The following is a 16,913-nucleotide window of genomic DNA, read 5'->3' on the forward strand; positions in this document are numbered from 1 at the left end:
TTGTAATTTGTAACCCACATCCTGGCTACTATTCAGAAGCCTGTGTATAACTCCCATCAGGGTCTTTTTACCCTTGCAACTTCTTAACTCTACCCACAAGGATACTACATCTTCCAATCCTGTGTCACCCCTTTCTAAGGATTTGATTTCACTTTTTACCAATAAAGCCACCCTTCACCCTGCTCTCCTTATCTGCCTGTCTGTTCGATACAATGAGTATCCTTAGATGTTAAGGTCGCAGTATGAACTTCTTTCAGCCATGACTGATGTCCACAACATCATTATTACCAGTCTCCAACTGCCGTACAAGATCATCTACCTTATTCCGTATACTGCATACATTCAAATAATATACCTTCAGTCCTGCTTTCATCAATCTTTTTGATATTTCTTCCCGTTACATTTCAACTCATCTCACTGACTGCAGTTTTTCCTTATCATCTGCCTGTCCTTCCTCACAATCTCACTACCACTACACAGCATCTATACTGACCCATCCTCAACCCTAACACTCTGATTTTCTACCTAGCGCATGGCACAGGCAGCAATCCAGAGATTACTACCTGGAGGTCCTGCTTTTCAGCTTTTTATGTAATTCCATGTATTCTCTCTGCAGGGCCCTCCCTTTTCCTTCCTAGGTCATTGACACCAATATGTACCACGACTTAGAAACATAGAAACATAGAAAACCTACAGCACAATACAGGCCCTTCGACCCACAATGTTGTGCCGAACATGTCCCTACCTTAGAAATTACTAGGCTTACCCACAGCCCTCTATTTTTCTAAGCTCCATGTACCTGTCCAAAAGTCTCTTAAAAGACCCTATCATATCCACCACTGTTGCTGGTAGCCCATTCCACGCACTCACCACTCTCTGAGTGAAAAACATACCCCTGACATCTCCTCTGTACCTACTCCCCAGCACCTTAAACCTGTGTCCTCTTGTGGCAACCATTCCAACCCTGGGAAAAAGCCTCTGACTATCCACACGATCAATGCCTCTCATCATCTCATACACCTCTATCAGGTCACCTCTCATCCTCCGTCGCTCCAAGGAGAAAAGGCCGAGTTCACTCAAACTATCCTCATAAGGTATGCTCCCCATTCCAGGCAACATCCTTGTAAATCTCCTCTGCACCCTTTCTATGGCTTCCACATCCTTCCTGTAGTGAGGCAACCAGAGCTGAGCACAGTACTCCAAGTGGGGTCTGACCAGCTGCAACTTTACCTCTCGGCACCTAAATTCAGTTCCACGATTAATGAGGGCCAATACACCATATGCGTTCTTAACCACAGTGTCAACCTGCGCAGCTGCTTTGAGTGTCCTATGGACTCAGACCCCAAGAACCCTTTGATCCTCCACACTGCCAAGAGTCTTACCATTAATACTATATTCTGCTATCATATTTGCCCTACCAAAATGAACCACTTCACACTTATCTGAGTTGAACTCCATCTGCCACTTCTCAGCCCAGTTTTGCATCCTATCAATGTCCCGCTGTAACCTCTGACAGCCCTCCACACTATCCACAACACCTCCATCCTTCGTATCATCAGCAAACTTAGTAACCCATCCCTCCACTTCCTCATCCAGGTCATTTATAAAAATCACAAAGAGTAAGGGTCCCAGAACAGATCCCTGAGGCACACCACTGGTCACTGTCCTCCATGCATAATATGACCCGTCTACAACCACTCAGTTCTGGATCCACAAAGCAACGTCCCCTTGGATCCCATGCCTCCTTACTTTCTCAATAAACCTTACATGAGGTACCTTATCAAATGCCTTGCTGAAATCCATATACACTACATCTGCTGCTCTTCCTTCATCAATGTGTTTAGTCACATCCTCAAAAAATTCAGTCAGGCTCACAAGGCACGACCTGGCCTTGACAAAGCCATGCTGACTATTCCTAATCATATTATAGCTCTCCGAATGTTCATAAGTCCTGTGTCTCAGGATCTTCTCCATCAACTTACCAACCACTGAAGTAAGATTCACTGGTGTATAATTTCCTGGGCTATCTCTACTCCCTTTCTTGAATAAAGGAACAACATCCGCAACCCTCCAATCCTCCAGAACCTCTCCCATCCCCATTGATGATTCAAAGACCAATGCCAGAGGCTCAGCAATCTCCTCCCTCGCCTCCCACAGTAGCCTGGGGTACATCTCATCCGGTCCTGGCGACTTATCTAACTTGATGCTTTCTAAAAGCTCCACCATCTCCTCTTTCTTAATATCTACATGCTCAAGCTTTTCCGTCTGCTGCAAGTCAGCACTACAATCACCTGTTTCTGTCTGTACTGTTCTATGTTCAATGCGCTTTGTTCTAATAGATAGTTAACTCAAATCTTGAGGCATCACCTTTTGAAAAAGTCCTCGATGGTGGGGCGGCTAGTGCCTATGATGGATCTGGCTGAGTTTTCAACCCTCTGTAGCTTTTTATGAATCCTGTGAGCCCATGTATATCTGCGAACAGTATTTCTTGAGAACATTCGAGAATTTCTAGACTTTGTTTGCGGTGTAGCACAATTAACCCTTGCTGAATAAACTTGTACATTCCAGTTGATTCTTTTTGACGGATGGTGACATTTTGAAGTATTAAACTATGCAGCATTAAATATTATCTCCAGGATATGGAGAAAATATAATACATTCTATAGACTTCCTGATCTCACACAATACTGAATTGGATTACAGCGTCACTTCCCTCACTAAACACATTTATGGAGTTCCATAGTATCAGATGATTTGACATTATAATTTGTGTTATATAGCCATTTTATAACATGAATGGATCATTGGATGTTAAGTAATGCTTTATTAATAATCACAAGAGAGTCTGCAGATGGTGGAAATCTAGGGCAACACACACAAATTGCTGGAGGAACTCAGCAAGTTAGGCAGCATCTATGGAAATGAATGAACGAGCAATATTTCAGGCCGAGAGCCTTCTTCCAGGCCTTGGCCCGAAACATTGACTGTTCAATCAATTCCGTAGATGCTGCCTGACCTGCTGAGTTCCTCCAGCATTTTGCGTGTGTTGCTATTAATCATGTTCTTGTTAAGTACCAACCTTTTATTTTATTAAATGGACTAAGTAGATTTCAGAAATGAATCAGCTCTGTTCAAAAATACTGATATACCAAAAATTATGTTTCAGGAGATGAAGAAAGCACTGACTGAATTTTCAAATCGAGAGGAGCACATGCAGTCGGACAGCACCTTTGTAGTTTTAATGTCCCATGGACTCCGGGATAAAATCTGTGGCAAACTTCACAGTGACAGCGAGGAGGATACTTTTCACATTGACCAAATTTTCGATATTTTAAACAACAAGAACTGCAAAGGACTGAGAGGAAAGCCAAAGGTCATCATCATCCAGGCCTGTCGTGGAGGTGAGTGCTCTTTGAAAACTCTTCTTACAAACCAGCTCAGCGCAGGCATATTATAGACAACAAATTACAACAGGGATTCTAGAAATAATGTTTAGCAGAAAATGGGTTCTAAAACAAAATAGCAGCCCTTTGTAAAATATATAAAATAAATCCTTGGAAGAGATTTTGCTCTGTTCATGTGTATCGAATGTCTACTGTAATCCCGTGCACTAAAATCAATGGACCCAAATGTGCAGGAGACCTCCACAAGAATTTAGTGGCCAGATACTTAATCTTTTTTTTAAATATATAGGGAATAACAGGTACTGTATATATTAGAAAGAAATAGGTCTTCGTTTTCTTTGAGAGTAATGTTTGCTTGTTGTAGGAATTGTAATAGAGATGCTTTTATAGGAAATACTGTATATATACATTCCAAGAATAATATCCTGCACATATATTTTGAAAAATAGTAGATGAAGGGATTATTTGTTCATGAGGGGAAAACAATGCTATTGTAAGAGTCACTGGTTCAAGAGTCAGGGTTGAGTGTGCATTACCATAACTTCAGTTTGCCTGCAGCTAATATACAGTACCCGAGTCCGCCAGATTTATCGTGCTTTTCAGACACAATCACCTTACTCCCACTTTGACTAGTATTGTGGAGTGTCCTCGTTTGACAGAGATCCACAGTGGAGCATGCAACGGACCCACAAGGAGCCTCTCTGACGTCTGGATGTAGCATTGAAAGTCCTGGTGAAGCAGTCCAGTGGAGATGGTTTCACTCCCCTAATCCTCTTTCCAGCTTTTGCATTGTTATGTCTTACCTTGTCCCAGATCTTGTACCCAATCCATCCCCATGCCCATGCCCATGACTAACCCTGCCCTTGCTCTTATGCCTCCATAGAAGGACTGGAAAGGTTTGGTCGCACACCACTTACTTTTCCTAGGTAAAAGCCAAAGGATTTTCCTAGAATAGAACTTATCCCAGAAAATCGCCCAATGTTTTTCAAAAGTCCTGCTCTCAATTCACTTATACATTAACTGGAAATAAGAAGAACGTGTAATTAGGATGTCAGGTAGTTGGAGTGCATAGGTCCTGCCTGTGGGAGCTGAAGGAGACCTAAGCAAATACATCTGCACTGAATATCTGCACCTAGAGGATATTCAGTACAGATTCAAGTTGCCGTCCAACAGGCAGAAGGTCCATGTGCCCGTACAAATCAGAACAAAATCTACTGGGAGGAAGGTGAGTGGGATCATGGCACTGTGGTACAAGTAGGGCAGGAGTTAAAAGAAACATTTAGTGTTAAGGGGCAGTATGGTCAGGTGGATAGATATTTGCCTACAAGTTGAATGACACAATGCTGCAGATTATAGGATCCTGCTGACAGGATGATAGAAGCAAAACATATCATCACACTCAAAAGCGCTAGATATATAGTGAGAGAGCTACAAGTGCTGGGGTTTAAGCTGGGTTGCAATTTCTCAACTGATATGAGCAAGACAGGCAAATGGCCTCTTTTGCAGTTATAAATGTTGGATGTGATAACGTGGTGAGAACAGTATTTGGAACTAAACTTCGTCCAGAAATGCAATAAGTAGTATCACTATGGGTAGAGATACAAGAAGGGTTAAGTGTGCAACTGAGTATAGTTTTATGACCCGCTTAACAATATTAATCTAAAAGGATTTCAGCAGAAGTAGAAAAAATATTGTGGGGGACTTTAACCTAATACAGGTTGGATGAATCATTTTCAAAGAAATAGTTTGGGGGGGCGGTTCATGGAATGCATTTAGAACAGCCTGTTGGAGCAGAACATCATTGAATTAATTGGGAAAGGTTGTGCATGTGGTTTATACAATAACTATCCTTTGAGTTAATCCTTGGTCCCAGATGTGTGGGAAAACCAATTAAGGCTGACAGGGCAGTATAGTCAAGAACTCTTTCTCAGTTTTTCAACAAATGAAATAATACCAACACTACTAATAACATTTTAAATGAAAGTACCAAGGGAATGATACAAAATATTTCACTAAATACTATAGTACTCTAATAAGATCATAAGACTTCTGTGTTCTGTATTTTACTTTAACTCTTTAACTGCAGCTCCTGGAATCAATCAATCAATCAATCTCTCTCCCTCTCCCTCTCTCCCCCTCTCCCTTTCTCTCCCTCTCTCTACCCCCCACCCCTCACCTGATGTAGACAATTCTATTTGGAGTTCCTTGCATGCTGGGGATCCTTGTAAATTGCTTCTCCTTTTATAATAAAAATCACATCTCCCACAATTTGAGTGACACAACTTCCCTTTTAATTAAACCATCTCCATCCTCAATAGCTACACTTAATGTCAGAGAAATGTATACAATAAAAATCCTGTTATCCACTGTAGAAATTTTCTATGCCCATCACTTGCACATCACATATGCTTGGTTGGAAAAAAGTCTTGAGTTCACCAGCAGTCTAAAACCTGTTGAAAGATATTTCCTGTGATGTTTACCTTCACAAACATCTGTTGAGGACACATCTAAATTAAGCCACACACATAAAAATTGCTGATGAACGCAGCAGGCTGGGCAGCATCTCTAGGAAGAGGTACAGTTGACATTTCGGGCCGAGGCCCTTCATCAGGACTAACTGAAAGAAGAGCTAGTAAGAGATTTGAAAGTGGGAGGGGGAGGGGGAGATCCAAAATGATAGGAGAAGGCAGGAGGGGGAGGGATGGAGCCAAGAGCTGGACAGGTGATTGGCTAAAGAGATATGAGAGGATCATGGGACAGGAGGCCCAGAGAGAAGGAAAGGGAGGGGGGGGAACCCAGAGGATGGGCAAGGGGTATAGTCAGAGGGACAGAGGGAGAAAAAGGAGAGAGAGAGAAAGAATGTGTGTATATAAATAAATAATGGATGGGGTACGCGGGGGAGGTGGGGCATTAGCGGGAGTTAGAGAAGTCAATGTTCATGCCATCAGGTTGGAGGCTATCCAGATGGGATATAAGGTGTTGTTCCTCCAACCTGAGTGTGGCTTCATCTTGACAGTAGAGGAGGCCGTGGATAGACATATCAGAATGGGAATGGGACGTGGAATTAAAATGTGTAGCCACTGGCAGATCTCTCCCTCCCCCTCCCACTTTCAAATCTCTTACTAGCTCTTCTTTCAGTTAGTCCTGACGAAGGGTCTCGGACCAAAACGTCGACTGTACCTCTTCCTAGAGATGCTGCCTGGCCTGCTGCCTTCACCAGCAACTTTTATGTGTGTTGCTTGAAATTCCAGCATCTGCAGATTTCCTCGTGTTTGTGTTTCTAAATTAAGCCAACTTGTTACTTATGCATTTGTTTGCAGTAACTAATACATCAGAGCTTCCTTACATAAGACTAAGGAGCAGAATTAGGCCATTCAGCCCATTGAGTCTGCTCCGCCATTCCATCATGGCTGATCCTGGATCCCACTCAACCCCATACACCTGCTTTCTCGCCATATCCTTTGATGCCCTGACCGAGCAGGAAACTATCAACTTCCATCTTAAATATACCCACGGACTTGGCCTCCACCGCAGTCTGTGGCAGAGCATTCCACAGATTTACTACACACTGGCTAAAAAAAAAATTCCTCTTTACTTCTGTTCTAAAGGGTTGCCCCTCAATTTTGAGGCTGTGTCCTCTCGTTCTGCATACCCCCACTACAGGAAACATCCTCTCCACATCCACCCTATCTAGTCCTTTCGACATTCGGTAGGTTTCAGTGAGATCCTCCCGCATTCTTCTGAATTCCAGTGAGTACAGCCAAACACTCCTCATATGTTAACTCCTTCAGTCCTGGAATCATCCTTGTGAACCTCCTCTGGACTCTTTCCAACGACAACACATCCTTTCTGAGAGATGGGGCCCAAAACTGTAGACAGTACTTCAAGTGTGGCCTGACTAGTATCTTATAAAGGCTCGGCATTATCTCCTTGCTTTTATATTCTGTTCCCCTTGAAATAAATGCCAACATTACATTTGCCTTCTTTACCACCGACTGAACCTGTAAATTAACTTTTTGGGAGTCTTGCACGAGGACTCCTAAGTCCCTCTGCACATCTGGAGTTTGAACTTTCTCCCCATTAGATAAAAGTCCGCACTATTATTCCTTTTACCAAAATGCATTTTCATACATTTCCCACACTGTATTCCATCTGCCACCTTTTTGCCCATTCTTCCTATTTGTCTAGGTCCTGCTGCAATTACGTTGCTTCCTCAGCACTATCTACCCCTCTACCTATCTTCGTATCATCTGCAAATTTGCCACAAAGCCGTCAATTCCATTATCTAAATCATTGACAAATAATGTTTTACATGCTTGCAGCTTACTGAAAGCTTTAGTATAGACATCTGTACAGACATGCAATATAGCTCTCCACATTATTGTGAAATTGTAAGCTTAATTTTTCAATCAAGCTTTGTTTCACCATGAGTTATGTAATCTTATTGAGGATATCTGATTGCAGTGAACTAATGATAAACTAGGAGATTATGCGCTCAGTGGCCACTTTATTAGGTCCAGCTGTACATCTGCTCAGTAATGCAAATATCTAAGCAGCCAATCATGTGGCTGCAACTCGATGCATAAAAACATGCAGACATGATCAAGAAGTTCGGTTGTTGTTCAGACCAAACAACAGAATGGGAAGAAATGTAATGTAATTGCTTTTGATTGTGGAATGTTTGTTGGTGCCAGATGGGGTGGTTTGAGTATCTCAGAAACTGCTGAGGTTTAGTTGTTGTTCAGACTAAACATCAGAATGGGGAACCAGGCAGCATCTATGGAAAACAGTAAACATTTGACATTTTGGGCCGAGACTTGATGAAGATAGCAGACTTTGTCATCAACACATGAGTTATAATCGATACCTGTTCACAGCTTGAAGCCTGAGAAGAGTTTATTTATCATATATGCTGGGAGAGCACTAGATCCTTTTTCAAAACATTGTCAGTTCATCTTGGTCCAGAAGTATGTTTCCTTATCCTGAGACCATGTCCCTCCTTCCAGATTCTACAATATGAGTAAAAATCTTATCAGCATCTAGCTATGAATCTTGCCACAGTCACTGCAGAACAAACATGTTCAATCTCTTCTCCCCTCATCAAAGGAATCAAACTACAGTTTCCTACTTATCCTTGCAAATGGATTCTCTCTGGAGCTCTACATAACTCCAGAAAGATCTCCTCCTGCATTCCCTTCTGAGAGAGACAAACAACTTCCTTCCTAAATGTTTGTATGCAAAACAAGATTTGTCAATGCATTTACATTTACTACTTCTTTCTGTCTTGACAAAATTAGTTTTTCTAGTTTTCCCACCAAAGTCTCAAAATTAATATTTCATCTACAAAATACTTGTCCATTTGCTAACCGCAACTGTCTGCCACTGCAGACTCCTTACTCCTACTCCTCATTGGTTTACCTTTCTAGTTAGCTTTGTACCTTCAGTAAACTTGGAGACAGTACACTTTACTTCTTCATTTTAGTCAATAATATAATTTACAAATGGACCATGGCCCAGCAAATGGTGCCTACTAATAGGCAGGAACAAAAAAACATTTGACTAACTGTGTTGAACATTATTCCATAAATGTTAAATGTTCTGCATGTCAGCTAGGACAGTACAATTATGCAAGATCATAACTAATACTTCCACTATCACTACCGCCAACTGTTCTGGTTCCTAGGATTCAAGTTATTAGATTCAAGGAATATGGTAGCTTTTATTCACTGTAGTTGCCCCAGTAATTTATTTTGGTGATAAGAATGATTTTCTGTGCCTCACCATCCTTTAAATCCAAACTCCTGACAATCTCTGCTGCATTTACTATGCTGCAATGTAGTCAGACATTTGCCAACTCCTCTATTATTTTTAATTTTTCCATCATAACTTCCCATCTATTTGCCTCTAAGATTTATTTTTTTGTGATTCTTTTCCTTTTTGGTAATCCATTTCTCTCTGATCTAATGGTCTGTCATTTCTATAAGATACATGGCAGTCTGTTACCTCTTCCTAAAACACTTCCAATCCTTGGGTTTACTTTGCTCCTTGACCACACTATGATCATCTTCTTTTTATCTAATGGCGTCCTCAACCTAATTGGCGATAGGTGGATCAATATTTATGTGGAGTTTTGTATTTTGTGAAATTGTTGCTCATCTACTGGCAAACCTTTTAGTTTAATTTCCCAAACAATTTTACATATTTTCCTTTCTTAATCATAGGATGAATTTTATGCTGATCTTTACTCCTTAATTGTTCCCCCTTCAAACTGAAACAACACAATGACAATTTTCCATATATACTCAGTGGCCACTTTACTGGGTACCTCCTCTACCTAATAAGGTGGCCACTGTGTGCATGCTTGTGGTCTTCTACTGGCTGTAGCCCATACACTTCAAGGTTTGATGTGCTGTGCATTCAGAGTCGCTGTTCTGCACACCACTATTGTAACGTGTGGTTATTTGAGTTACGGTCACCTTCTTGTCAGCTTGAACCATTCTGGCCATTCTTCTCTGACCTCTCTCATTAACATGGCATTTTTGCTCACAGAATTGCCGTTCACTGGATTTCTTTTCAAATTTTTCACACTATTCTCTGTAAACTCTAGAGACTGCTGTGTGTGAAAATCCCAGGAGATCAGCAGTTTCTAAGATACTCAAACCACCTCGTCTGGTATCAACAATCGGTCTGTGGTCAAAGTCACTTAAATCACATCTCCCCATTCTGATCACAAACAAGAGAAAATCTGCAGATGCTGGAAATACACGCACAACACACACAAAAATCTGGAGGAACTCATCAGCCAGGCGGTACACATAGTGGAAACGCGCATCAAGAAGCACAGGAGGTGTATATGTTTGGGTTACCTGGAGAAATCAGCGATAGCAGAACATACATTTGCAATGGCCATAGGATTGGCTTCGACAGCACAAGACTATTGTCCCATGCCAATGGCTTTTGAGGCCACCTGGTAAAGGAAGCCAGTGAAATAAAACTAGAGGAAAAGAATTTTAACAAAGACAAAGGTCTCGCACTAAGTAAGAACTGGAGTTTGACTGTAAGCAAGGTGGGAGAGTGGAAACCTGATTGGATGAGGACTAACCAATCAGGAACGACGGAATACAGGGGTATAAATACCACTGGACTGGACATACCCAGGCATCATCCCTGATGTTACTGGGACTTGAGGACCTGAGTTATAGGGAAAGGTTGAATAGGATAGGATATTTTCCCTGGAGTATGGGGGAATGTGGTGAGACTTGATAGGGGCATACAGAATTATGAGGGGTATAGATAAGGTAAATGCAAGCTGGCTTTTTGCACCTAGGTTGGATGAGACTGGAACAAGAGGTCATAGGTTAAGGGTGAAAGGTGAAATATTTAAGGGAACCTTGAGTGAGAACATCTTCACTTAGAGCATGAGTTCCCAACCTGGGGTCCACAGAACCCTTGATTAATATTGGGGGGGGGGGGGGGGGTTGGTCCATGGCATAAAAAAAGTTGGGAACCCTTGACTTAGAGGGTAGTGCGACTGTGGAATGGGCTGCCAGAGGAAATGGTGGACGTGGGTCCCATTGTGTCTGTGCACAGCTACATATCAATTAAATAAAAGCACACACAAAGGAAATGGCTTTAACTGGTGTATTCACATTGCAGCGAGCGAGTGAAAGAACAATGTGATGTGTAGGCAATAGCACACTCACAGACAACAGATCAATACATAGTGCTAAGCGGGGGGGGGGTCATTGCTCGAAAAGCAATAGATCCATACATTTACAGGTTCGATTGCAACATTTTAGAGAAGTTGGATAAGTTCATGGATGGGAGAGTTATGGAGGCCTATGGTCAAGGTACAGGTTGATGTTACTAGCCAGAATAACATGAATTAGATGGGCCAAAGAGCCTGTTCCTGCACTGAAGCATGCTATGACTCTAAATGCAGAATTCTTACTACTTAATCACTTACTGTACCAAATGGCAACTGATCCCCAGGCTACAAGAACTCACCTTTATGAGAGCATCCATTTTACAGTGGTTATCCTTTACAATTTCATTGGTTCAATGTAGATAAAAAATAGTTCAATATTGCTGCAAATGATTCGCTTTTTATTTTCCATCTTAAATTAGTCATAGAGAGGGAATGTTGATAAGATTACCAGAAAGGCTGTTCCTGGTGATCCAGTGTGTTCTCATAAATAATGTTACTGAGTGGAAAAATACTAATCAGTCATGATGTGCTGTTTGTATTATTGCCACAGGTTAATCTCCATCAATAAGTTGTGCAATTGCTTTGCAGGGAACCTTGGTCATGCCTATGTCAGTGATTCAGCAACTCCTGAGCCCCACATTGATTACGAAGAAGAAGGTCCTTTTTACCAAGTACACCGGGAAAGTGACTTCATCTGTTTCTATTCCACCACTCCAGGTAAACAGGCACTTCATGAATAAGTGTGTTTCACAACAGCATGACTGAGTTCATTTCTGGGAACATTCTAACTTGGTTAGCCGTTAAAGAAGGTAACAGAAAATTGAAGAGATTGGAACTGGCAGGAACCTAGAAGAAATGACAGGGATCTGAGAGATTGGACCTGTTTGAAATCTCATGTCCTTTAAAGGTTTGTTTCAATTTACCACAATTAGGAGTGGGAGAAGCTTGTTAGCAAAAGAGTAAATACTTACACCTGTCATTAAAATAATATACTTGGCTCTTAACTCAAGTGCACAGAAAGTCTACCTTGCCACAATTTAAAGTAGAACAGCTGAGTTTTTTTTTCTAGCATTTCCTATTCAACATGGTTATTACAGATTATCTTAACAGGGACTTCCAGTGTTGGAAATAGACTTTTGCCAGTTTTCAGGGATTTTATTTTTTGTGACCCTAAAAAACCTCTAAAAAGATTATAGTATTTTACATGTGGTTCAAAAGATAGTTTGCATGGCCCCTAGATCAGTGTACCAACTCAGAAAATTGGGGTCAATCACCACAAGTAGTTAGATAGGGTAGATTATCACTTAGGAAGTTCCCAGGCACACAGAGGATCACCATGTCCTCCCTCTCCTTTGTTTTTGCTGCGCATCCTTTGGAACTGCTCTGTAACCAGTGTGGACACGGTTTTTTAATCAACTGGATGGAGTGTTTACTGACACCTTCAACCCCTGCTTTGACAGTCTGAAGTACCCACCTATTTCAATCATACCAGTCACAAGAAGAATGTGGTAACCTGCCTCAGTGACCATCTTCCAGCAGCATTTATTGTACATCAGGGGTTCCCAACCTTTTTATGCTGTAGACAGGTACTGTTAACCCCAAGGGTCCGTGGACCCCAGGTTTGGAACCCGTGACTTACATCCACTTTAAAGGGGTGCTTTGAGAGGTTGATCTTGAGCATATCAACTCCTGCCTGAGGTATGAGTTGTATCCACTCCAGTTTGGTTACCATAGCAACAAATCAAAAGCAGATGCTACTTCATTGGCTCTTCACAGCTCCAGAACATCTGGACAATGAAGGTACATACACCAGGATGTTCTTCATTGACTACAGCTCAGCATTCAATACTATCATCCCCTCGGAACTAATCACTACATTCCAATACCTCTGCCTCGATACCTTCTTGTGCAACTGGATCCTTGACTTCCTCACTTGCAAGAACCCAGTTGGTGTGGATTGATAACATCTCCTCTACAATCTTCATCAGCACAAGTGCACCACAACTGTGTGCTTAGCACCCTGATCTACTCAATTTATACTTAGGACTGTATGACTAAGTACAGCTCTCATGGCCATATTTAAATTTGCAGACGACACCACTGTCGTCAGACCACCCTGTGCATCAATGACAGTGACACCTGTTTTCCTGACGGGCTGAAAATCTTCTGTACACATTTTGATGCACTAATTGATGTGTTGACGAGAAAGACTCCCCTTCCAACCATGGTGAACGCTCTCTATCAGGCTGTAAGGCTGTAATCCTGTGAGGAAGATCCTAGCCAGGATTAACCCATGTAAAGCTGTGGGGTCTGACAACATACCCAGCCGTGTGCTCAGAGACTGTGCAGCCCAGCTAGCAGATGTTTTCACTGACATCTTTAACATCTGCCTGAATCAGACCACTGTCCCCGCAGGCTCACCACCACTACTATCATCCCAGTGCCCAAGAAGCCGATTGTATCTTGCCTCAATGACTACCATCCCATGGCACTGTCCTCAGGAATAATGAAGTGCTTGAACTAGCTGGTCATGAACTGCGTTAAATCCAGCTTTCCTGTTACACTGGACTCCTCCTAATTTGTATATCACCCAAATCAGTCCTCTGACAACGTCATAGCCTCCAGACTTTACAAAGTCCTGTCCCACCTGGACAATGGCGTTTCCTTTGTCAGAGTGCTGTTCATTGACCTCAGTTCTGCTTTCAATAAATCATTCCCCAGAAACTGGTGGGAATCTGTCCGTGTTGGGTCTCAACATTTCCCTCGTAGATCTGGATCTTGGACTTCCTGAAGAAGAGATCACAGATAGTCCTTCCTGGCAACATCCTTGGCTCCATCACGCAGAATACCGGCAGCCCCAGGTTTGTATGCTGTAGACACTGCTGGCATACGAATATACTGCTAAATTCAGTTCTAACCACATCATTAAATTCGCAGACAACACAACCGTGGTTGACCTCATCAGCAACGATGTTGGAACAGCTTTCAGGGAGGAGAAGGAGTGGCTTGTGGTCTGGTGTAAATACAACAACCTGAGTCTCAATGTGGACAAGACTAAAGAGATGATTGTGAATCTCAGGAAGGGGTGCAGGCTGACCACTCACGACTGCACATTAACGCCTCTTCCGAATACCTCATTTGGTCCCTCAACACAACCTCTTTAGCCAAGAGAGCACAGCAGCAAATCCACTTCCTGAGAAGACGGAGGCAAATGAAGCTCCTCCCCTACCCCCCCACCCCCCCATTCTCACTACATTCTACCCGGATCGCCATTGAGAGTGTCTTGACAGCTGTATCACCATCTGATAATGGAATTGCAATGCATCAGATCGCAAGATTATGCAACAGAGAGTCAGGACTGTTAAAAACATCATCTGGGTCTCTCTCCTCCCCGTTTAGCACATATATCAGAAGAGCTACATGCATCTTACCTCCAACATGGTCAACGACCCCTCCCACGATCACTTTGACCTCCCGTCGTCAGGCAGAAGGTACCGCAGCTTAAGAACAGAACTGTCAGGCTCAGTAACAGCTTATTTCCCCAGGCTGTTGGAGTCCTTAACACCCTGCTGCCACCCAGCACACATATCTGAATGCCCTGGTGGCTTTTTCATCTTTTATTGCTGCTGCTTCACATATTTATACTACTGCTTGCTTTTTATTATAATAGTATCTGTAACATTACGCTGGTTTACATAAACTTGCACTTTACATTTTATGTCAACCTGCCAATCTTCAGGCCATGTCTCTCAGGTATTTGTGCTAATATTATTTTGTGATTGTGTGTGACTACATGTACTGTGTTTTGTACTTTGGCCCCAAGAAACGATGTTTCGTTTAGCTGTATACAAATGTATGGTTGATTGACAATGAACTTGAACTTGTTGGCTGAATCAAAGGTGGTGACGAATCAGCATACAAGACGGAGATTGAAAATAGTGCCACTTAACCTCACACTCGACGTCAGCAAAAGTAAAGAGCTGAATGTTGACTACAGGAGGAGGAAAGCCTAAGTCCCTCAGCCAATCCTAATTAGAGGATTGGATATTCCTTGGTGTAATCATGACAGAGGTTCTGCCCTGAGGCCAACACGTGAATACCAGCACAAAGAAGGCACTGCAACACCTCTACTATCTTCAGAAGTTTGCGCAGATTTGGGATGTCATCTAAAATTTTGACAAAGTTCTATAGATGCAAGATGGAGAGCCCTTGCTGGTTACATCATGGCCTGGTATGGAACCACCAATGCGCGAGGGGAAACACCTACAAAACGTGGTGGACACAGCACAGTCCTAACAGACATATCCCTCCCCACCATTGAGCACATCAACAGGGAGCACTATCTCAAGAACGCAGCATCCATCGTCAAGGACTATGCCATGAGGAAGGAGATACATGGGTCTTAGGTCCCACACCACCAGATTCAGGAAATTATTACCCTGCAGTCATCAAGATTCTGAACCAAAGTGGATAACTTCACTTATCTCAACTCTGAAATGATCCCACAACCTACGGACTCACTTTCAAGGACTGTACAACTTGTGTTCTCTGTATTGCTTATTTGGTTATTTTTAAAGTTGTAGTTTGTCTTCTTTTACACATTGGTTATTTGTCAGTCTTTGTGTACAGTTTTCACTGATTCTATTGTGTAGTTTTTCATTAATTCATGTGCTGGATCTTGTAGGGGCCACAAATAAAAATCAAGAAAATGGGGGTCACAGGAGTTTCTGAATGCGCTATGATAAATTTACTGTTTTAATGAAATATTACTAAAATATATAAATAAAAATAAATTAAAATATGTAATTGAATTGGAACCCCAAATAAAAGTAATGGGAAAATATGCCAAATTAGGCAGCAAAACAGCTTAGCTTGTGTGTGTGTAGGGGGTGGAAGGCAGCATGTCAGTCATTATCTCTGCTCCTGCAAGACCACGCACAATTCACCGTTCACACCCCTAGAGGCAGCCCGCTGAGCCCTGCTCCACATCCACCCCCAAATCACTGATTCTACAGTGAGCAGACGGATGTGACCCTGCAACATGGTCCACCAGCTAATGATTATGGTTACTTTGTTATCGATAATTACATGTTTGTTGAGAAGCATCTATATCTAATTCTAACTGAAAGACTGCCAGAAGTTGCCAGGTTTTCCATATCAAAACCCTTATCAGAAAGTGATTAATATGGAAAGCCTGGCATAACCCATGTTGTAGTCATCTACTTGAAACAGCTATGAGTACCGCAAGCATACTGAAAATTGGGCGAGGCTGCCTGCAGCAAGGCCGGTCAGCAAGTATGAAGCAGGAGGTTGCTTCTGTTTGCATTCCTTACCTGTGAATGTTATAATACTTATAAAATGTGACACGAAGGCTGCACTTATTGCAGTGGAGTCCTCTGCCAGAAACAACGAAACTGCAGAGAGGATAGAACATGTGTAGTCACTATCTAACACTACAGCTTCCGTTAAATCCCTGGCACTTATCATATTTTGAATTATTTTATCTTTAGCGATCATATTTTGATACTTGGCATACTTAGTGAGTACACACTGTTTATTGCCAAATAGAATTTGCATATAGAATAGCATTAACAAATATTTATGGCATGTATCTGATAACTGCCTAAAAAGTTAGTTTTATTTTTAGATGTATATTCAATCAATTTGCAGGAAAAACTTCTTAACTTGCAGTTGTGCAACTAGTTGTTTTTCCACATCATCCGACACTTCATCAACATGTCTTGATGCTGTTGACTTGCTCAAGGGAATGGCTTGAATAGTGTCATATGCACTCCCGTTCA

The 16,913-nt window shown here is 42.1% G+C and overlaps 1 protein-coding gene across 5 annotated transcripts in view; it reads left to right on the top strand.

Moving 5' to 3' along the window:
- Positions 1-16,913, top strand: part of LOC140187591 (caspase-1-B-like) — a 60,677-nt gene that overhangs the window by 26,019 nt on the left and 17,745 nt on the right. For all 5 annotated transcript variants that reach the window (XR_011883120.1, XM_072243048.1, XM_072243051.1 and 2 more), the window contains 2 exons: positions 3,167-3,401; positions 11,701-11,829. Coding sequence is in view for 4 of the 5 variants with exons in the window: in XM_072243048.1 (XP_072099149.1) it covers positions 3,167-3,401; positions 11,701-11,829 (364 nt within the window). In the remaining variant the exon portion in view is untranslated. The remainder of the gene's footprint in view (positions 1-3,166; positions 3,402-11,700; positions 11,830-16,913) is intronic.

This window comes from Mobula birostris, chromosome 25, assembly GCF_030028105.1.
Source record: "Mobula birostris isolate sMobBir1 chromosome 25, sMobBir1.hap1, whole genome shotgun sequence".
Lineage (NCBI taxonomy): Eukaryota > Metazoa > Chordata > Chondrichthyes > Myliobatiformes > Myliobatidae > Mobula > Mobula birostris.